The 23,444-nt window shown below is 42.4% G+C and overlaps 1 protein-coding gene across 4 annotated transcripts in view; it reads right to left on the reverse strand.

Moving 5' to 3' along the window:
* Window positions 1–23,444, reverse strand: part of ZRANB1 (zinc finger RANBP2-type containing 1) — a 74,596-nt gene that overhangs the window by 4,611 nt on the left and 46,541 nt on the right. For all 4 annotated transcript variants that reach the window (XM_048856708.2, XM_048856712.2, XM_048856713.2 and 1 more), the window contains 5 exons: window positions 23,230–23,301; window positions 21,667–21,865; window positions 12,898–13,018; window positions 11,658–11,787; window positions 591–820 (listed from right to left, as the gene is read on the reverse strand). In XM_048856708.2, the coding sequence (XP_048712665.1) occupies window positions 591–820; window positions 11,658–11,787; window positions 12,898–13,018; window positions 21,667–21,865; window positions 23,230–23,301 (752 nt within the window). The remainder of the gene's footprint in view (window positions 1–590; window positions 821–11,657; window positions 11,788–12,897; window positions 13,019–21,666; window positions 21,866–23,229; window positions 23,302–23,444) is intronic.

The raw sequence follows: 23,444 nt of genomic DNA on the forward strand, positions 1-23,444 counted from the left end.
ATTCTAGTAATGCTCTGCTCTAAACTCCTGTCCTTGAAGATATTGTTCAAAGTTATGGCTTGCCAGGTAATATTCCCTTTATACCTAAAATTATATACCGTTTCTCCTTTCTCTACATATTGGCTTCTGTGGACAAGGACCCATGTTCATTTTTTATCTCCAAATCCTCAAATGTGGCTCTACACTTCGCGACAGTAGCTCCCTATCAGTATCAGCAAACAAACATAGCTTAATTAAAGCAAAGATGTATATAATACTATAACTCTTAGAGCTTACTGGCCAAAAAATAAGTTTCACTCACTCAAACTAGGGCTGAATTTAAATTTTTAGTTAACTGGGTGCCTATTCTAGATATATCCGGGTCCATTTCAGGGTTACTGCATTTGTATTTACATTCAACTTGTAAGAAACTAAACTGAGTTCCAAAGATGTGAGAAGCATCCTTTTGAACAGTCTCAAATGATGGAGAGGAGAGCAGAATCAAAAAAGGGTAGATGTATTTAAAACTTCAAACATGTCAGACTGCAAAAGAGACCTGTACTTACAAATAACGTGTGGGAAAAGTTGCCAGCCACATAAATGCTTCTTACCTCTTGAGCAGAGAGGAAATGAATATGCAGTAATTTCCTCTCACTATCAACCAATGGTAAAAAAGTAATGGTAACATCATCATCAGTGTTCAAGTTAGCACCAGCACCTCGATTGCCATAACCATCATTCTCCATGGCAACCAGAGCAGAGAAGTGGCCCCTTGTATAGCCCAGAGCAATAGGACTTTTCCAACAAAAACTCTGTTCCCATAACAAAGGTAAATATACACCTAGAAATAAAAACAAAAAGGGATAAGACACAGAACTGGAACTGGAGCCCTCTTTTACATTGAAGTGATTTTTGGTGGAGAGGGGGTTTCCAAGCTGCTTTTGTTAGCTGAATATTAACACAGTATGGACATTAAAATAACTCAACCACAATGTAGCTGTTAAAATGGATCAGGCTTTCTAGTATGAAATCATTACTGGGTCAAGCATGAGATTACAATATACATACCCTTATCTGCTACAGTACAAGTTTACGCATAGGTTGCCCGTGCGATTCCAGCCAGTACTGCAATTCCATTGCCCTTTCCACACAATAAGCAACACCAGTAAATAATATAGCAGTAATAATATTTCATGTCTGGTAATCCCTTAAAATATGATAAGGGATTTCACAGCATAAGAGAATAAAACACTACACTTGTTTTTTCATTATTTTCTTAAACCACCAAAAATTTTGCCTTCTGCTTTCAGAAGATGATATTAAAAGAATCTTATCACACCACAAGATTATGCAGTACTGAACTGCATGGCAAACTTTCCCTGTCTGGCCAGACAGCCTTCATAACCTGTAGTCACACTGTATTAATGGGATGCATCAATTATTTATATTAAATTATCAGAGACACACCAAAAAGATCATACTACTTGAAACCTAGAATAGACTAGTTTCTCATTCTAGTTTCAGAAATAAAGTGAGTAAACTGCACTGCTGGGATTTTTTTCTTCTAGGAACATGAGTAATTCTTGATGTGTACTCCTGCAAGACAACTCAAGCAAAAGCATGCCTTACCTTGTGACACTTTATAAATAGCTAGCTGTGCGTAAACCAAGCACATATGTACCACAGCAACCTTTCACAGTGTAGCTGCCTGCAATGTGTTAGGCAGCTATGGCTGCAACAAAATACAAGCCATATCTTTGTTCCTACAACGTTCGTGGAACACTGACGCACTAAAGGGCAAGTGAAAAGGGATACTAAATATTTCTGAACAATGAAAATCAGTGAACCAGTCTGCACATTTTTACATGTACTTCCAGGTACACAGAACTGGCCATGTTTGGATTGCAAACACTACAGGGAAACGTATAAAACAGAAAAATTTCCAGAGAAAATTGAAATTATTAGATTTAGGCTTGCAGATATATGTTACTACTAACTCTAAATTTGAGGCCAACTCCAAACTGAGTGTCCCTTTAACATTTCGTTCAAATTAAATTTTTGAATTTTAAATAAATGGTCAACTTTCCATTTGATTAACCTGATTTGTACAAAGAGATGCAGAATGAGGATGAGTTACCAAAAAAACAACAACAACAACTTTTGCAATTCCTCAGAATTAATTCTGCATGCATATTTAGGCAAATGACTTCAGTAAACCAAATATTGAGATTAAAAACATATGAAGTCCCAAACCAAGAAGCATTAATGGGAAACTAATTTATTAGATTTTGAGTGCTTCCACATCAAAAGACACTAATTACAATTTAATTTCCAATTTTCAGAAGAAACTAAATAGCATTAAAATTATAAGACAAAACAACAAAAGCAAGGACATTCAGTTGTCTCTGAATGTCCCCCATAGCAAAAACAGGAGATCTCAGATATGTAACATTATGAATTGATCCTCGTCTTCCACCACAGATACAATGAAAAATATTAAAAGGCTGTTCTCATCTCCCATAGAATCATTTAGGTCCCCTCCAGCCCCACCCCTCCACCTGCAGAGTTTGGCAGTTAACTTTTAGCTCAAATTTACAATTTCAAGGAGGCCTGCTCTCACATCAGGGAAGACAGGGTCAGTGAGGGGACTAAGATAGAGGAGGAAAGCACCAGCTGCATACCAGCAGCTGCCACCGATAGACTTCCACAGCTGTCACACAGGAAGCTGTGCTCCATTGAAAAGAACCTCCAAATCCACTGGCTTGCTCCGCCAAATACCGCAGCATAAGGAGAGGTGAACGTGGGGACCGACAACCACATCGCCGCTCTGCAGATCTCCTGGATCAGGACCTGAGTCAGGAATGCCACCGAGGACAATGTGCCGTTAATGCAAGGGCAGGTATCTTTGCTAAATCATAATATGACAGGACGTGATCCACGATGAAATTCTTTGAGAAGACAGGAGGCCCTTCATCCTCTCTGCTACTGCGACAAACAGCTGGTTCGACTTACGAAACTGCTTCATATGTTCGATATAAAAGGCCAATGTTTGCCGAATGTCCAAGGAGTGTAGCCTTTGCTTCCAAATGTTAGCGTGTGGCTTAGGGTAAAAGACTAGGAGAAAAAATGTCCTGATGGGCATGAAACAGACAACCTTCAGGAGAAAGGCTGGGTGAGGCCTAAGTTGCACCTTGTCCTTATAAAAATGGTGTAAAGAGGGTCAGAAGTTAAGGCCTTAAGCTCAGACAGTCTCCTAGCTGATGTTATTGCGACCAGGAATGCCACCTTCCATGACAGATAGAGTAATGAGCAAGTGGCTAGGGGTACGAAGCAGGGGCATTAGTCTTGGTAATGGTTGTGGTTCACTACAAACCTGAGAAAGCATCTGTGGGCTGGAACTATCAATATGTGGAAATACGCGTTCTTGAGGTCGAGGGTGGCATACCAGTCTCCAAGATCCAGAGACTGGATGAAGGCAGTCAAAGAGACCACGCGGAACCTTAACTTCTTCATGAATCTGTTGCGGCCTCGTAGGTCAAGAATGGGTATGAGACTCTCTTTGGCTTTGGGGGATTAGGAAATGTTGGTAGTACAATCCCTTGCTCCTGAGGAACCTCCTCCACTGCTCCCATGGCAAGGAGCATTTGAACCTCCTGCATGAGGAGTTGCTTGTAAGAATGGCCCCTTGAAGAGGGACGGGGAAGGGAGGAGGAGCAGAATTAGAGAGAATATCCCACTTCTACAGTGCAAAGGACCCAGCAGTCTGAGTTCATCAAGGACCGTGCACAGTAGAAGTGGGACAGACTATTCAGAAAACAGGAAGAAGGATCCAGTGAGTGGACTGATGTGTTGCCCCCGGGCGTGCAGTCAGAAGGCTTGCTTAGAGCACGGTCCTAAATAAACTCAGATTGCTGGGTCCTTTGCACTGTAGAAGTGGGATATTCTCTCTAATTCTGCTCCTCCTCCCTTCCCCGTCCTTCTTCAAGGGGCCCTTCTTACAAGCAACTCCTCATACTAAACTGGGAGGAGTGGTAGATACGCTGGAGGGCAGGGATAGGATACAGAGGGATCTAGACAAATTGGAGGATTGGGCCAAAAGAAATCTGATGAGGTTCAATAAGGATAAGTGCAGGGTCCTGCACTTAGGACGGAAGAACCCAATGCACAGCTACAGACTAGGGACCGAATGGCTAGGCAGCCGTTCTGCGGAAAAGGACCTAGGGGTGACAGTGGACGAGAAGCTGGATATGAGTCAGCAGTGTGCCCTTGTTGCCAAGAAGGCCAATGACATTTTGGGATGTATAAGTAGGGGCATAGCGAGCAGATCGAGGGACGTGATCGTCCCCCTCTATTCGACATTGGTGAGGCCTCATCTGGAGTACTGTGTCCAGTTTTGGGCCCCACACTACAAGAAGGATGTGGATAAATTGGAGAGAGTCCAGCGAAGGGCAACAAAAATGATTAGGGGTCTGGAACACATGACTTATGAGGAGAGGCTGAGGGAACTGGGATTGTTTAGTCTGCGGAAGAGAAGAATGAGGGGGGATTTGATAGCTGCTTTCAACTACCTGAGAGGTGGTTCCAGAGAGGATGGTTCTAGACTATTCTCAGTGGTAGAAGAGGACAGGACAAGGAGTAATGGTCTCAAGTTGCAGTGGGGGAGGTTTAGGTTGGATATTAGGAAAAACTTCTTCACTAGGAGGGTGGTGAAACACTGGAATGCGTTACCTAGGGAGGTGGTAGAATCTCCTTCCCTAGAAGTTTTTAAGGTCAGGCTTGACAAAGCCCTGGCTGGGATGATTTAGTTGGGGATTGGTCCTGCTTTGAGCAGGGGGTTGGACTAGATGACCTCCTGAGGTCCCTTCCAACTCTGATATTCTATGATTCTATGACTGCCTCGCCCAGCTCTGGCCTTGACTGGGCAACGGATGGGGAGGCTTATGCCTGCTACTCCTGCCCCTCTTCCTGGAGATGTCCTGCCTAGGCTCGGAAGGGTAGAAGCGTGGAGGAGGTTGGGGCTTAAAGTGTCTCTGCTGGGTGGCGAGGCTATGCAAGCTCAATGATTTCAATGTTGCTTATGAATCCTTTAGGCTATAGAGCTTGGAGTCTGTCTGCTCCAACAACAACCCCATGCTGTCAAAGGGCAAGTCCTGAATTGTCTGTTGGACCTCTGGTGGAAGTCCAATACCTGGAGCCATGAGCTCCTCCCCATGGCTATGGCAGAGGACATGGTCTGTGTGTCCGAGTCGGCTGTGTCCAGTGAGGCCGGTAAAGAGGTCCATGCCACTGCCTTGTCCTCCTCTACTATGGCAGTAAACTCTGCTCTGGAGTCTGACAGGACCAACTCCTTAAAATTCAACATGGAGTCCCATAAATTGAAATTGGATCTACTGAGGATTGCTTGCTGGTTAGCAATCCGAAGCTGGAGCCCCCCAGTGGAGTACACCTTCTTGCCGAACAGGTCCAGCTTCTCCAAGTCCTTGGATTTTGGAGTTGGGCCCTGCTGCCCATCTCTTTCATTCGCTGCCGCTATGACCAGTGAACCCAGCTGTGGATGAATAAGTAAGTATTTGTAGCCCTTAAAGGGGATGAAATACTTCCTCTCCACCCCATTAGCTACAGGGGAAATGGAGAGAGGAGTCTGCCACAAGATTTTCGTTGTGACTTGGATCATTTTAATGGGTGGCAATACCACCCCGGATGTTTCTTCAGGGGTTAATACGTCCACCATGGGGTCCTCAGACTCTACCACCTCCTCGGCCTGTAGCCCCATGTTATGGGCCACCCTGCGCAAGAGTTTTTGGTGCACACTACCATCAATGGAGTGCAGCCCAGAGGACGAAGACCCTGTCACTGCATCGTCCAGCAAGGATGACAACGAAGCCCTAGGTGGTACCAGGCCCTCATGTCCCTCCAGCTCTCTGGATGCATCCTGCTCGGTGCCATGCTGTTAGGCGCAGAAAGTAGCTATGGTGCCAGTGGTGGAGCCAGGACGTGGACGGGGCTCTGCACCATGGACCGAAGCCATCTCAGTGCCAGGAGGAGGGGGAAAGTCCCAAAGTGGTAAAGAGGCACGGCCTCCTGAAATTATGAACTGGGAGCCCTGGGAGTACATGCCCTGGACCTGATGATATGCCCAAGGCGTCCACAAAGGCCACTGCGTGGGCCCCTGCCACTGCACATGCCATGGCACCATCCCAGCCTCCTGCCTGTAGCGGTGCCACTCAAATCGGTGCCAACTGCGCCTGGAATAGTACAACTCCACCTCCAAGTCCAGTGACGGGGACCTTGAGCATGGAGACCACACCGGTGCCGAGCAGGGTGGTGCCAGGGAATGGTGCTGCGGAGAAGGCGAGCGGTGCCCCGTCATCGTGGGCTTGCCTCTAGACGGCGCCACACTTTCCAGTGCTGGAGATCTGTCTCGGCTGGCGGACAACTGCGGAGCCGTCAAGACAATCAAGTCCCTGGCTGCCTCGAATGTGTCTGGGGAGGGGGAGAGAGAGCTCCAGCTCCTCCACCTGGCACTCTGTAAACAAGAGAATCCAATAATACCGGACTCGATGGACCCCTTTGCAGCCCTGAAGTCAACAGCGCCAGCTCTTGTGAGACCGGCACTGGGTGCCCCTGTGCAGGACACACACAGGTGGCAGTGTCAAACCCGGCTGCTCTCACCATGGGCAAGCACTCTCTGTCCTCTTGTGCCACTTATGCAGCACCAGTGAGCGCAAGCAGTGCCGTGTTGCCTCTGTGGGCTTAGGCGACAGGGAGTTTCTGTGCCAAGGGTCTCTATGCCTAGCATCCTTCCTCTAGGAAGTCTCTAATGGAGGCTGGAGCGCTCCACAGAGAGGTGCTCGGTGCCAAGTCCTGTTGGCCCAGAGCCGGCTGGGGACGGAGGGCTGTCTCCATAAGGAGTTGTTTGAGCCTGAAGTCCATTTCCTTCTTTGTTCTTGGGCAGAACCTTTTGCAGATCTTGCAGCAATCTGTCTGATGTGCCTCCCCGAGACATTTACGGCAGAAGTCGTGGGGATCACCCATTGGCATGGGACTGTGGCAGGTCCCACATGGCTTAAACCCTTGGTCCCGAACCCCAACAGGGAAGGGAATTGTGGTTGGAGGGGGTAACCCCCCCACTTTTATCTAACTACTAAGATTAATACTAACTAATGAATTATTTACAGGATAATCAAAAGTCCCATCACTAGGCAAGAGAGAGACGTAGCTCCAATGACTGTCACTGGTGGCAAGAAGGAACTGAAGAGGCGGCAGGCTGGCAGAGACCTATACACACCACCATGAACGTGCAACTCCAGGAGGCTCCACAGCCAACAAGATGGGTACGGCTAGGGGAAAAACCTTCCAAACACACACACACCTACTTGGAATCAACATGAGCAAGCACTCCAAGAAGAATACATGGTTTACAAGAAATATTCAGCTCAAACTAATTTTCTCTTAAATGTTTAAAAACAGTTATCTGTAAACTGATGAACATGTTTTCCCACATACCAAACTCAGGTAGTGACTGAGGGACGCTTATCTCAGTTTCAGCGTCTCCAAATAGTGGATGAGTTTACTGAGAATAACAGCACCATTGTTTTTCTTCTTTTTTTTTTAAACCAGGAAACCACATAACATTCACATAAATGCTCTTAGAAAGAGCTGTGAGCATTAAGATTTATAAAAAGGATCTGATTATCAGCTAAATAATGAGTTTGTAAAAGACACTGGTTGATTTTGGACAGTCTCAGAGTAATCAGCAAGATAAGTTACAGAAAACAAAGGATGCAAGACTTTAAGAACTATATGCTGGAAGCCATCAAATCCAGGACTTAAGTCTCAAGAACACATGAGAACTAACTTCAGAATGCTACCTTATTTTCAAAAATGTCATGGTTATGTCTTGAAGTGAACACACCCTGGTGTGGTATTTACATTCAGTAAATGGTACCCTCAATGACATTTTTAATATTTAACCAAAATACTAAAAGGTCCGTTACACTTTTGGGAATCAATTGGCTGTTACTGGAGTGATAACAGTGCTGTCCTGTGGATAGACCAAGAGAAAGTCAGAAGATTTGGATCCTATTATAGACAACTCTCAAACTGCTGTGATCCTGGACAAGTCACAGCATATCTGCCTCAGTTTCCTGTCTGTAAAAGGTAGATACCAACGTATGCAAGTGGCCTTGAGATCCTCATATGGAAGGCACTACAAGTCTATATTAAAGCATTAGTTTTGGCTGGCACTTCTAGCTCACTCACCTCTTTCCTCCTCTATTCACACTCTCCTCCTCCTCCCCCTAAACCAACTTGGTAAAATTGCAAGGAAACTTTACTAGCCAAGGCACAAAATATTTTCAAGGAATAATGGAAACAAATAAACATACTTAACTTACCTGGGACAAGAGATCTTTTTAATGGGTGAGTGAAGTTTTGTAAAGCTGTCCAAAACCAGAGACAACTAGCTCACAGGTTATGTGAAAGTCACTAGAAAGTGGTAAATACAAAGTCTAATTCTGCAATCTTGGAGTCCTTCAACATTTCAATATTTACTGCCTTCTACGGATTGGGTGTTTTTAATTGTAAAACGGAATTTTCTCTGTTCAATCTCTTGTACAACAAAGGGAATTTTTGAAGCTGGACAGTGTGCCCTTGTTGCCAAAAAGGCTAACAGCATTTTGGGCTGTAAAAGTAGGAGCACTGCCAGCAGAGTGAGGAACATGATCATTCCCCTCTATTCAGCATTGGTGAGGCCTCATCTGGAGTACTGTGTTCAGTTTTGGGTCCCACACTATAAGAAGGATGGAAAAATCGGAAAGAGTCTAGTGGAGGGCAACAAAAATTATTACAGGGCTGAAGCACATCATTTATGAGGAGAGGCTGAGGGAACTGGGATTAGTCACTCTGCAGAAGAGAAGAATGGGGAGGGGGATTTGATAGCTGCTTTCAACTACCTGAAAAGGGGTTCCAAAGAGGATGGATCTAGACTGTTCTCAGTGGTAGCAGATGACAGAACAAGGAGTAATGGTCTCAAGTTGCAGTGGGGAAGGTTTAGGTTGGATATTAGGAACAACTATTTCACTAGGAGGGTGGTGAAGCACTGGAATGGGTTACCTAGGGAGGTGGTGGAATCGCCTTCCTTAGAGGTTTTTAAGGTTAGGCTTGACAAAGCCCTGGCTGGGATGATTTGGTTGGGGATTGGTCCTGCTTTGAGCAGGGGGTTGGACTAGATGACCACCTGAGGTCTCTTCCAACCCTGATATTCTATGAAACTATCTATCTGTGTGTTGTTTGTCTTGATGGAAACTGCTAAGCTTAGTAGAGAAGCAGTAACAAAAGACATCATACACATGCACTTCATCTCCATTCACCCTCACTTAAGTGTTCATTTCCAAATCACTGAAATATTTATAAGTTAGCATCTAGGCAAAGTTGAACGTAAACCTCTGGACATACACAGATGCGAGTCTAACACTGAACTAGAGACAGTTAAACAAAACAACATATTTACATTCATTCTACAATGGCTGGGCTCTTCTTTACCCAGAAAGCTGTGCAAGAAAGACAGGAAATTGATCGAGGAATACACAATTACAAGTTCAGTTTAAAAAAAAAAAATGTTTTTTTTAAAACTGGTCAGCATCTATTTTATCACCTCATACTACATAAACAAGAGCTCAATCACACATAATGAGAGAGAGTCTGTGGAATTCATTGCTACAGATGGTTAGAAACAGATTGTACGATGACCAGAAATATCTTTTGTAGTTATTCATACAAAAAGATTGGTCATCTAATTTCATGCTTCAGAATGTAAGATATAGGCATGGGGCCAAGGAGGAATCTCCCTCTTTACCTCAAACTCGGTATAGAATATAGTTGGTTAAGTACTTGGCAAAACAATTGGCTACTGCTGAAGGCAAGATGCCAACTTTATGGTTCAATATTTGATCAAGAATGGCAAAAAATCAGAAACACTACCATTTCCTCTTCTATTCCAACCTTATTATTTTTGTATTACCCCCTTTCATCTTCTCTAGCTACCTTAATATGGCATCTTACCTCTAGCCCAGAGGATGACTCCTTTAACTGTTCCTATAAGCTGCTGTGCAAATCACCTGAGAGGGTGCGCTGTGGAGTGACAAGGCATGCCGCTTAGTCCTCAAGGCTACCCAGCAGATACCTTTGTAACTCCTAGCTTTTATAAGCCTGGGGAGTAAAAGTGGGAGTCCAGAGTTCAGTTTAGGTCTCCCACTTCGTTGTGAGACTATTATTTGAATGATGATCCCTCCCACCAATCCCTCCAATTTATAAAAGGCTCTGAACAAACTCTCTCAGTGCATATAAAATACAAATACATCAGTTTAGTTATAAACTGAATTAGCATAACTTCTAACATGGTAAACATGGAGCTAGGGATTCTAATTATTTATTATTTGTATTGCAATAATGCCTAGAAGCCCTAATCATGGATCAGAATCCCATTGTGCTAAATGCTGAACGCAGAATAATATTACAACACACGTACCAAAGATGAAGGTATAGTTGAAACAGGTTTTGTGACTGCTCTTTCCAGTAAACAAACAAACACAAACATCTGTAGACCCGAGAACAGAATATGACAAAAATTTCTAGAGATTTCTGCTGGCCCTTCCATTAAGCCACAGGTTAGAAAACATCTTTAATAGTTTCTTAACATATTGCAATTTTTAAAAAGGTACTCCTCTCCCTAAAAGGAGCTGGAAAAGCAGAAAAATGCCACGGCAATTGCACCCATTTTAAAAATAAACTTAATCATGACAAGACTATTTGAATTTTACTAAGGACCCCAGTTCAGAACTAGGAATGTTCATTAAAGTTCCTAGCCCTCAGACTTTCTATTAACCCCATACCATTTGGAGTCAAGTTTTCCTGATGATGCACAAAGTATGAAAATGCTAACGAGATGAGCTCTGTACTTGCTTAATCTAAAGGGGAAACCAATCATTTAGAAATAACCTAGCCTATATAATTATGGTTCATAGTATTTCATTATGAAATTAATGTATTCCTTACCATTTATGAATTACTTAATATTTTTTAAATCTTTGTGTTTTGTACTTCAGGCAAGGATATTCTATAAGTGGTTTTCCATTACCTAAGACTCTGCAGAGTTCCACTAATCCAGCTTTTAGTGAAGCACTGCTATTGTTTCTCACATAACCATATTGTGACATTACGTATTACAACAGTAATATTGACTAAATAAAACGCAGACTGATTTTCTGTTTGAAATGGGGGTAAGCTGCACCCCTGAAAATCACTTTTTATAATAGTGCAGCACCACCCTCATTATTCTACACATTTCTCCTGGCTTCTAAGAATGTAATAGTGATCCTCAATGAATTGGATGCAATTAACAAGTCTATAAAGAATGTATTAAGTGGCATTTAAAACATTAATCCCAACATGTCTGCTCCCAGCAAGTCTTGTACTTCGATAATCACCCTCCCTATCAAGGAGTTAAAGCACTGGTTGAACACACAGTTTTATAAGAATCAGAGGCTTAAACTAACAGCTACTTTTGTATAAAGTCACTCCACCTCCCTTCCACTAGAATCTAATATCAAGCTGCTTTCAGCCTCCTTTAAAAGCCATTTTTAAAGAAGTACAAATCATAATTAGGCATCGAGGCTTACCTTGAAAACGGGTATATCCTAAAGTTTCTCCCCGGAAACTCTTATAATACTTTACTCCATAAACTATAATTGGTCTTCTAAGAATATGTGCAAGTACAAAAATGTGGGTCTGCTCCAAACTTGCTCCAGGCTATACCAAAAAAAGACAGACAATACTTGAAACAGAACTTCGATCTAACATTTACTTCTGTTTAACTTGATTGACAAAGCAGCTTCTGTACAAGTTCCATAAAACCAGATTTTCATCCAACTAAAATTTTGTTGAAGTCATGGCTGTCATTTAGATTTCCATAATCCAACATTTGTCTGGAATGTTTCACTTGCAAAAAGTTTACCTACCTGAAGTTAGAATACTCAAGTGATTGACCAACATATTTTGTAACACAGTATTTAAATATTACAGGGAGAATGCACCTATAACTGAGGTTGCACAAGCATTCTTTTTTAATAGGTCATTTTCAGTTGCTTATTATTTTCTCTCTGATTTTCTGGGTTTTTTTTGTTTTTGTTTTTTTAAACACAACAGGCTTGTTCTGTGTTCATGTGTGAAGTTTTATGCAAAGTTTCAGCCCAAAAAGCTCATACATTTGAGAAAAGTAAAAACAAATACTCCTTTTTCAATAATGGGGAAAAATGTAAATTTTAGCTGTTCTAACACATCAGTAGATGAGACTATCTCCCTGTCAAATTTCCATCTAGGTTGTAGATATGCCATTTAGAGAGTCTGAAAATATGGTTTATTTTACCAAAGTTATAAAGGTTTAAAAATCCACTTGGCATATGTACACTGGATTACAAAACAATCTCTTAACAGTTTGCCAGTGTTTTAGTGGTTCAAGCTCACAAAAAGTCTGAAGAAATGTTCATTCTCTAAGATTACATAAGGTGTATGGGGAAGGAGGCAGGGCATTAAACAGAACAGAAACTGGTGCCCCATCTCTTACAAGCTTCAGCCTACCGGATAAGAAAAATAACCTTTCAGCAAAACTGTTGATGCTACCAGTAAACTCAGAAACTATGAAATTCAAATTTCAAATACAATTTCGCAGTTTATTCTTGTGGAGAAGACCTTAACACTTTGTGATTTCTGGTGTAAGAAAAATGGTTGATGTTTTCCTTAATAACCAGAAACTCTGGGCTGAAGCAAGAACAATGCAAGTTTATGAAACTACTCTTCAGAAGGACTTTACATCCCTTCCTACAGTAAGATTTAAAAAAAAAAAAAAAAAAAAAGTCCTACCTGACTAGCAAGAGAGAGTATAAACGCCCAATCTTCCTGCCACTGTTCCTCTCGCAGTGAGAAATGTAAACCGAAGCTTTGGGAGTACCATGACTCCCACTCTTTCCAACGGGTGTAAAACCTAGAACAGTGGGCAGAAAGAAAAGAGGTAAAGCAAGTAAGATAGTAGTTTGATTTTTGAGAATAAGTGAGTCATACAACAACTGATGGTAATATTCTAGAGTTTAAGTGTCAACATTTATGAAAGAATAGAATGTGTTTCCTATTTCCATCTTGCAAAAAAATTTTTAAAAGAAATCTTGTGAAACTTTAAATCTAAACTCTTTCATGCTGGCAATTTCCATTGGGCAGAAACAGACTGCATCAACAAAGCAGAACTCCAAGTCCCAAGGAGGCAGACCATCTGTTGCTTACCTGTAAATAATTCTCCTAGCAGCCATCGACTAATTCGGAGTTTGCATAGGATTGGTCCTGTTTATCATGAAAAGAAAGCAACTAAGCTAATGTTTTAGTACCATCTACGTGACTGCTATATATAAACAAGTTTTCTTAGCACACAGTTAACCAAGCTGTGTATTTTCTCACATGCATAAAATAGCACAACAAAGAGTCCTTTCAACTGGTGAGTGTATAATGTTGTAAGACCACCAACTGACAGTAAGGCAACAAGTAATCCTCTTCTCATAATTCTTTCCACCACCACAGAGGAACTACTGGGATTGCTCAACAGTAAACTTTGACAAAGACTATCCATAAAGTGAAATAGCTATCTTGTATTGTTTTATGAATTAAAGGAAATGATACAAGAGTCAGTCTGCAAATTACCTGGTACAAGGCTGATAATCCCTGCCTAAGAAGCCACTTGAGATCTGACTGAATGGGATTGAATGCCCACAGGAGGCACTTATCGAAACTGATGAAAGGCTTCTAATGGCCAATTTGATACATCTTGCATAGTTTATTTTGAAGCCTTATTGACTTTTTTTTTTTTAAATGTAGTTCCACAGGGAACAAACAAGGCATTGAATTTCATGTAAATGTAATGTTCTGTTTAAGGAGCAATTTGTTACTCTTCTCTCATCTGAAGAATGCAGATTTTTTTTCTTTTAGGTGAATTGATTAAGGACACAAGTAAAATAGGTATGTCACAAATTCAAATGGCTTATAGTCACCTCAGGTAGAAATCCAGAATCTTTTATAGAACTACATTATCAAGAAGAAAAAAAAAAGTGTATGTTAGTAGTTACCCATTTTTTAAATTAAAAATGTTTGAAATAGCCACAGATTTTTTATCACCAAAAGACAGTTATATGTTAACATCTGTAAGATGCACCATATTCAAAAATATTCAGATATTGCAAAGCAGTGTAATTATATATTGTAAGTTATGTAAGTTAGAATGATTTGTAGCTGTCACTAGCAAACTAGAGATGCTCTTCTGTTCAAGAAGCCAGTTTAGGAGGGCACGCAGAAAAACATTGCCAGAAGTTGTCTGGATCTTTCAGTGCTGCCAGTAAAAAAAAACTCCGCTATCCTGCCCCCCAGAGACTAGATTTCAATGCAAAGAGGACAGAGGGTGGGGGTCATGGAATATATGTCTGCATCACATCTTGAAGAACCACAGTTACAATAATTAACTGTTTCTTCTTCGAGTAGATGCAGCCATGTAATCCACTTACATAACTCACAAGCAGTACCCACCCCAGAAGGCGGGCTCGGAGTCTACCTAAACAAGGATTGCAGGATCACTGTACCAAAACTCCATCCACCCCGGAAGATGTGGAATGGGTTTATAAATGTACGTATGGATGACCACACAGCAACCTTGCAAATATCCAATATTGAAGCGTCACTGAGGAATGCTATTGACCTTGCTTGTGCTCTCGTAGAAGAAGCTCACATTCTACAAAAGCTGAGGAGACACAGCTGAAAATACTTCATATGAAGCTTTGATACAGGATGTTATCCATTTACAGACTGTCTATGAAAAGACCGCTTGACCTTTCATATGATCTGCATATGACAAAGAGACAAGGCAAAACACAAAACAGTCTAGTCCTATCCAGATAGAAGGCTAGAGGTCTTCAGACATTGGACATCAGGTGATGATGCTCCTCCTTCAAAGATTAATGTGACTTAGAAAAGAACGCAGGTAAATATACTGTCTGGTACAAATGAAACTTGAGAAACCACTTTAGATAAAAAATTTGGGGTGTGCTCATAAAGTAACTTTGTCCTTGGAGGATTGTGTATAAGGTGGCTCTGTCATCAGAACCTGCAACTCTCTCACTCTTCTTATGGACATTATCACTACTAGGAATGCAGTTTTCTGACACAAAAGCTGAAAGGGACACGATGCCCAGGGCTCAAATGGAGTTCCCATTAAAGCCGCTAGGACTGCGTTAAGGTCCCACAGAGGAACAGACACTTGGACTGTAGGATGGAGATGATGCCCTTTTAAGAATCTTGCTCCAACGATCTTGGAGAAGACAGGGTTTAAACATTGTCTATTGCAAGGGGAAAGATCCCCAACAACGATCCCCACGTGGTGCTTGCTGTGCTTAGGCAAAGCCAGCATCAAGGAGCGGTGTTTGATTTGCAAATTGTTCATGACACAGACTCAGTGGCAAGGGATCTTTCTCTAAAGGAGCATCTGCTTGAACGGCCCACGTGGCCTGCTGCAGCACCAAGGCCCACGTTGGATCAGAGGTTGCCCTCAGGTTCCAAGTGTGCAGCCACTTCACATTGTGGCCACTCCAGGTCCTGTGGGGACCTGTCTGCCTCCTCCAGAAGAAGTGTGGACCAGCACGGTGTGAATGTTGGCACACAGGATGGAGCAGGTCCCATCAACTGCTCCCCAATACAATCCAGAGGGGCCAGGGAAGGGACCCCATACCATTGACTCCAGTTCTGGCCTCGGAGTGACTGTTGAGTCTGGTACCAACAAGGGCAATGCCAACACCAGCTATTTCTGGGCTGGTAGCACATCAGGAAGCAACTGACCTCCTCTGCCTTTCTGTCCCGGCCCCTCCCTTAATGCAGGACTCTGCCAGGGCTGCGTCATTATGACCTTGCTGGCTGGGTGGGCCGCTGACCCTGTGGGTCTGTTGGCAGCAAACCCCAATATTTCCCTTCTTCAGTAAGTGGAAGTGGGGCCAGTGTCAGGCTCAGCACAAATTACCTCCTTGGCACCAGGAACTTCTTTGGTACTCCTGCTTTCAGTGCCACCGTTACTGTGATGGCACTCACCACCCTCCACTTCAGCACCTTTAGTTACCTCAGTATTGCTGCTGATTTCAGGGTCGACACCACTTCTGCAGAATTTAACTGATGCTGGCCTCTAAACAAGCCACGCATGTTTAACTTGATATTCTCTTCAGCCACTCACTCATTTTTTTAATCCTCTCAATTCCTCCTAATTTGTCAGTATATTTCTGGTAATGAAGTATCTCCAAGTAATATTTATACCAGACCTGCACAAATGTACTGAGGGACTTTAACCTCCTCATTTAATAGATTGCCTATGTATACGCAGCCCATATTTTTTTTTGTTGTGTCATAATACTGGCACCTTTTTGTCTAGTCTGCTGTCCAACATCACCCTCAAACTTGGATATTACTACTTTTCAGTTTTTGGATTATATTTCCCAGGTTTCATTAGATTCGCAGTTTCCGCCCCGCCACAGCGAATTATATTCTGTCCATATGTCTAATCTCTAGTTTTCTCTGTTTGATATCCTCACAAGTATTAACTCTTTCAACTTGATGCATATTCACTTGCAATATACGGTTTACTCCCTCCTCTTGGTCATTAATGAAAATATAAACAACTGGACTCATACTCTGCTAGCCATATCTTATTAACTCCATGTTATGATGTTTACTATAATATTTGGCTTAGCATTCTTTAGCCAGTTTCACTCTACTTGAAGGTATCCAAGACAATCTGAATTAATTCTGAATAAGTTTTGTGCAACTACCATATGCTTTTATTCAAATCCAATTATTACATTTACTGTTTCCCCTTCAGCAACTTCTTTTGGCGTACTTGCACTCCTGAATACCGACTAAAAATGTAGTACCCCAAGTAAAACAGCAACTGAGAACACTGGAGGATGGTTTCGAAATTTTCTCCTTCTGTGCCCCTCAATGACTACTCAATCTTTACATAAATATGTTTTTTTTAATTCATTAAACAAGCAAAGGTTAGCAAAGACCCTGAAGCTAGTATTTAAAAAAAAATATCAGTCTATTCTTGGAAATGAAGCAGTGTGGGTTGGGGAAAGATGATGCTTGGGTGTCTTAAATATGATGATGCAAGATTACCTTAAAATTTAAACATAAAAGACAACAATGAGTACACAGTACAATTTCACTACAGGGGCGTTCATATGCTAGTAGTCAAATCTCCACTATACAGTAACTGGCTATATGAAGTAGTTGCAGTAAAGCAAGTCTTCCACACAAATACAAGGTTTCTGAATATAGAACTTTAAAGAGATAGAAGTATGGTTTCAAAATTCTAAATATCTCAAGAACAAAGCTCATTTAATAAGCTTGCAATACTAATATTCAGTAAATCTTTATTTTTTTCTACAAGCCATTGTTAATTTACAAACATGTATCTGAGCGATAACTCTATACAAGCACTGACACAACAATATTTATTATATATATATAGGCAACACTTATTTCCTTCCTGGAAAATACAAGCTTTGATAATTTATGGAGGGATTATTTGAAGTCTCTAAGATTAAAGATCACAAAACAACATTAGAAAGTTATGAAAGTACTTGCAAAAGTTACTGATGAATTATACTCAAGCCCAGTTTCACCAATACTTCTAGAAGCTATTACCATATTTTTCAAAATCTTCCAATACATTCACATTAGCTTCTACATACTACTAAAAATGAATGAAAGCAATGATAATGACCTGGATCAAAAACCTTTCAGCATCTGGATTTTCCTCAGTACGAAGCAGAAATGTAAAATGAATCACCAAGCAAACTACAGTCTACAGACCAGATCTGGCCATGTTATTAAAGGCCAGATTGCACCACCTATTAAAAGTTGTCCAAAATTTCTCATTCTAAGCCCCTATTTTCAGTTACTTATAACTCCATGAATCTAACCACCGGGGTGGAATTTTTCCATGTCTTCCTCTTGCTGAATTAGTTTGGAAAATGTTGGCTAAGAACAATTCAGCCATTTCCAAAAATGAGGCTGGGGAAAAATATCTTGTTTTGCCATGTTAAAAAATTCTGGCAACTTTTTCTCTGAGAAGATCGAGTGAAACACAAAAAAAGATTGCAGAAAACACATTCTGCCAGAGAGGCTCTACAGTTATGCCTTTTGCCCATCTGGGGCACCAGAACAGAGGCAAATAGCTCATTGGCTGTAGCAGTCAGCAACCAATAGGGAGAGTGAGAAGAGGTTGCATACCTCAAGGGCAAGGAGGCATCGGATTGGGAGAGCGGGGGGGAAGGGAGAGACAGACCGGGCCAAACAGGGGTTCAGAAGGGCTAGTGGGGAGACAGACCGGAGCAAGGGCTGAATGGGAGGGGGGGTGCACACAGGGGCAAAGGAGGGGATGCAGGGACACACGGGGTGAGGGAAGATGTGCCTGACTGACTGACCCCTAGCCTCTCCCAGCCAGGATCTGCATGGGGAGGCTCCCATACTCCCTGACAATCCCTCCTTCCCTCCCCCCACAGAAAAACCTTTTCCATACTTCTCCCACCCACACCCAGCCAGCAATCCCTCCAGGTTCACTCCCAGAAATTACTTCCCTCTCCCTCAGCAACTCAGTTACCCCTGACTCCAAGCCATTGAACTGCTTGTGAGGGGTTCAGGAAATATGTTTCTATATTATAGTTTAAATGAATTATTACTCAAAGTTCTGTATTAACATGTCCGGTAAGGAATTTATTTGTCAAAACAATTTCCGGAATCTATTTTGCTGTCTGTTTTCTTATAGACATACTTGTTGACAGGTATTTTGAAATAAATTACCAAAATAATTGAAAGTGGCGTGATAATATTGTTATTTTGCAAATAAAATATGCAGAATTTTGCAGATTTTGAAAATGTTCTGCACAGAATTTTTTATTTTTTGGTGCAGGATTCCTCCAAGGAGTAGATGTATCTTGTGCTGCTCCCATAAAAATCCAGCCAAATTTGGCTAAATTACAAGCTATTGGGAAGGGCAGGGGACAAAAAACAACAACAAAAAACAGTTCATCCATACTCACTAGATATTAGCTCTAGTTTCACAGCTACTCTGAAGACCGCCCACACTAGGAATGCTTCACACAGAGGCTAAGCAGGCCTTCCCCTGAAATTGCAGCTCTTGGCTCCTGCAGGCAGCACCCAGGCTGTGGCCAGGTACCAGAATGGAAAGGGGGGAAGCTCTCTCCCCTTTTATCTCAATTATACCCCTGCCAGCATCCAAGCAGCATGTAGAAGGAAGCTGCCTGATTCAAAAATAGACAGGAGAAGAGTTGACCCCAGAGGAGTAACCTGGGACAAGGAAGGGGGTGGCGGACAATGACTGAACAAAACTGGGAGTCTAGGGGGGAAAAGGGAAACTGGAATTGGCTGGACAAGAAGGTGGAGTGGGAGCAGAGGTGGGAAATGGGGAGGGATGGAAAGAGACTGGATGAGGAGACTGGATGGCTAAAAAGGAAGATGTAGGGACGAAGACAGGGTGGTAAAGAGACAGACAGACAGACAGACAATGCGGCAGGGGACGGAAAGAGACTGGACAAAGAGGCCAGTGACAGACTGGACAAGGAGCTAGGGGGACAGACAGGCCGACAGACTCAGAATGGCTGGGCAAGGAGGCTAGGCGCAAGACTGGAGGGACAGGGAAGGGGGGACAACAGGTTGTTAGGGGACAGGGCAGAAGGGTCAAGCCTGTGGGGAAACAGGCAGAAGAGTCTGTGCCCACTAGAGAATATTCACCTCTCCAGAGCCTGGAATGGAACCCTTGATTCCCAAGTCTCACCACTTCTGTGCGGTCAGTAAATATCTGTGAAATCCACTGGCAAAGTATCCCATTCCCCCTCTACTGCTGGTCCACAGAGGATAAAAACCTACTACTGTCATCAGTTTCTCCATTAGCTCAAATGGCAGAAGTCAGTATGTTGGATCTAAACGTCTCAACCCTGATGATGAACCAGGTGGGTGTCAACAGAATACCATACAATGGAATTTGTCTTTTCAGTTTATAAGCTTGTTAATCTTTTTAATGTAGGGTGTTTTCAAAAATGTAATTTCCTAGGTTATTAAAAAAGAAAAGTCAAGAACTCAAAAGTTAGGAAATGCCAGAATTAATTAGGTTGTCCACGCAACCTTAATTTGGCCCCCTTGTGAGAAAAAAATATATACATTATGATACAGTCTTTAGTTACATGACCACATTTTTTCCCCTCAAGGACCCCTGCCCTATTCAGCGTGCAGCATAGGTTTGCTCTAGGGATGAATCAGGGTTGTACAGCAAAGGAAACTTGCCTGTAGGACTCCTACTTCCTTTGTTACAGAATTTGGAAGGCACGTAAGCAAATAAGGCAGAGGACTGCAAGAAGAGAACTTTCTCATGGCTAAGGTAGGTGTATGCTGCCCTGGAGAACTAGATTCTATCCCTGCTTCTGCCACATGGAGTTCTTATGTGATGCTAGGGACGTCACTGAAACCAAAAATTTTCATAGGTGGGTCAATAACTATGTTCTTCATTTTCTGGGTGCCCAATTTGAGATACCTGGGATCTGATATGCATAAGTGCTGAACGTTCACAGCTACAACTAAAGTCAATGTGAGCTGGACTTCAAGCATATGCAATGCTATTACAATACTAAGTACTCTGAACAATCAAGTCTTGAGTGTTTCAAATTGGGCAGTTAGAACGATAGATACTGTCTACCTTAATCTCTCTGTGCCTTAGCTCCCCATTTGTAAAATGGGATTAACACCAACCTCCTGGCCTCACAGTGGTGCTATGAAAATAAGTTCATTAACATTTGTTAAAACACTCAGATTTTATAGTGATAAGCCCCATAGAAAAGCCCATGAGGACATTAATAATTCTGTTTTCAGAGCAGGGTTTGAATACTATGCAGTAAGGCAAGCATGAGGGGAGATATGGAACAATGAAGAGAAAACAAGATATTGAAGAGCTCCTCGTTCAGCGAGCATGGTCCATTCCATGCACTGAAAGAGATGGGGAAACTGTGATAATGCATATGGCACAAGAGGGACAAGTTAAGGTTGCACAAGCAACTTTAATTTTGACATTTCCTAACTTTTGAGTTCTTGACTTTGCAACCTGATGTTATTTTAACATATTTTCCACACACTAAAAACTAAGTTACTTAAAACTTTAGTTACTATATGAAGAACTAGCACATACGGGTCAACAACAAACTCACTACATTTCACACTGCAAATGCAGAACTTGAAAGCTGCAGTAACCGACATACTACAGCTCGTGCTAAGGACATTGTATGGAATTTAAAGCACTGAAAACAAGAATTTTTTTTGGTAATATAATTGACTTACATAATATATAAATTTTGTTTTGGTTTATTTTTGGGGGTTTTTTTTTTTGGTTTTTAAAGATAAACTAAACACACACAACTTAAACTGTGCTGTAATTCATCTCCTTTGTTCCACATAATTAAATATAAATCCATGAGCTCATCACTATATTACAACCAATGCTACTGGAAAAATATTCCTGAACTTAACATGAGAAATGTACCAGCTTACCAATGTGAACAGTCATGTAAACTTTCATGAAGAGCTTTCCGTAGCACCGAATCCTTGTCATAAATGCCCCAGGTAGCTTGTAGTACTGAATCAAGCAGGCAGTCCCCTGCAGTCCGATTCCAAAGTGCATATAGTCTACTGTCCAAACGCGTACCCAATTCCAAAGACCAGTTTATAATAGGAGATTCCTCTTCTAGTTCTGCAATACAAGAAAAATCCTATGTAAACGTTATTTGCAATTAGACTCTTTTCAACATGAAATTCTGTATTAAGGTAAACTGGTTATCAGAAGATACTATACAGTCAACAATTTACCATATATCTATTCACCTTAACATTACAAAAATAGATGCACTAAAGAGGCAGAGCTGAGCTCCCTAGACTAAAAACTGTAGATAAAAAAAACAGACATTAAACTGAAAAACCATAATTTGTTTCAAGAGAGCCACTCAAGTGGAAGATTGTTCACCAATTTTATTTAAATACAGGAGAGAGTACTGAAGAGCTCATGACTTGGAGCCTTCAGAAGTTTAGACGATAAATTCATAGGTTTCACAAATTTTACCAGCACCACAGCTTCGCTTTTTCTTTCTGTCCCTTCAGAAGTACTCCTAATGTTAAAGTCAAATCTCTAATCTTTATACTAAAAAGGTAGAAATTTGCCTGCAAATGCCAACCTATCCAGCATAAAATTTTGCTTTAAATATAGAATTCATGTATTATTTCAAACTAAGTGAAGTATCGCGTTAATAGCAGATAACGAGACTTCAGGGTTTATTTGTAATAACTAGAGCTCTGAATGGATACAAAAAACGTGTATCTGCAGATCCACACAGCAATGACCACTGGCACCAAAACTGAGGCGTGGTGTGGGGGGGGCAAGGCCCTTGCCCATCCACTGCCCTTTCCCCTCTTCCTCCTCCCCAAGGCCCCTCTTCCTCCCAGGATAGGGCAGCGTGGAGCCCAACTAGGAAGCCCAGGCAGCCGTGACAGACCCTCCACCTACCTGCGGTGCGGGGGAAGGCCGAGAACAGGCCCTGGCTGTGTCCCCACCCAGCTGAGGGTATGCGACTCCATGCCAGCTCCCCATGCAGCTCTCTGCAAACCAGCTCCAGTAGGTGGGGGGGGGGGGGGGGGGGGGGGGGGGAATGTTTGCCTTAGAGTCACAGCCCGGCCATGAGAAGAGCCGGACTGGCAGCTGTGGGGAGCCACGGCAGACCCTCCACCTGGCCTGGACAGAGGGCCTGGGGGCTGACACTCAGGCCGGGGGCTTCTTGGGCTCCCTCACCCAGGGCAGGTGGAGGATCCACCACGGCTCCCCACAGCTGTCCGCCCAGCTCTCATCATGGCTGGCCCGTGGCTCCGAAGCGCCCTCTGCCCCTAGCAGAGATGGGTCAGGGAGAGTCATGCTGGCAGCTGTGGGGAGCCCGAGTCTCTCCACTTGCCCTGGTGAGCCTGTGCTACAGCTCCAGATCCCTGTGCAGATACAAAATTCGTATCCACATCCAAAATGCTATCCGCAAAAATGGTACGTACTAACTAACTCTCTCCACACACACTTACCCTTCTGAACATCCCTATCAAGTACTTCATCAAATAACTTCTCTTGGACTGTTTGTGGTAAATCTTCAATATCTGGAAAAGGAACAATGAATAAAATGGCTTAACACCAACACATTTTAAAATGGAGGAGTACTGATATATGGAATGTGCGCAGTTATTGACTAGCTGATTCTTACTGTTTATCCTCCTTCACCACTAATTCCTTAAGGCTTTGC

The sequence above is a fragment of the Caretta caretta genome, chromosome 7, assembly GCF_965140235.1.
Source record: "Caretta caretta isolate rCarCar2 chromosome 7, rCarCar1.hap1, whole genome shotgun sequence".
NCBI lineage: Eukaryota > Metazoa > Chordata > Testudines > Cheloniidae > Caretta > Caretta caretta.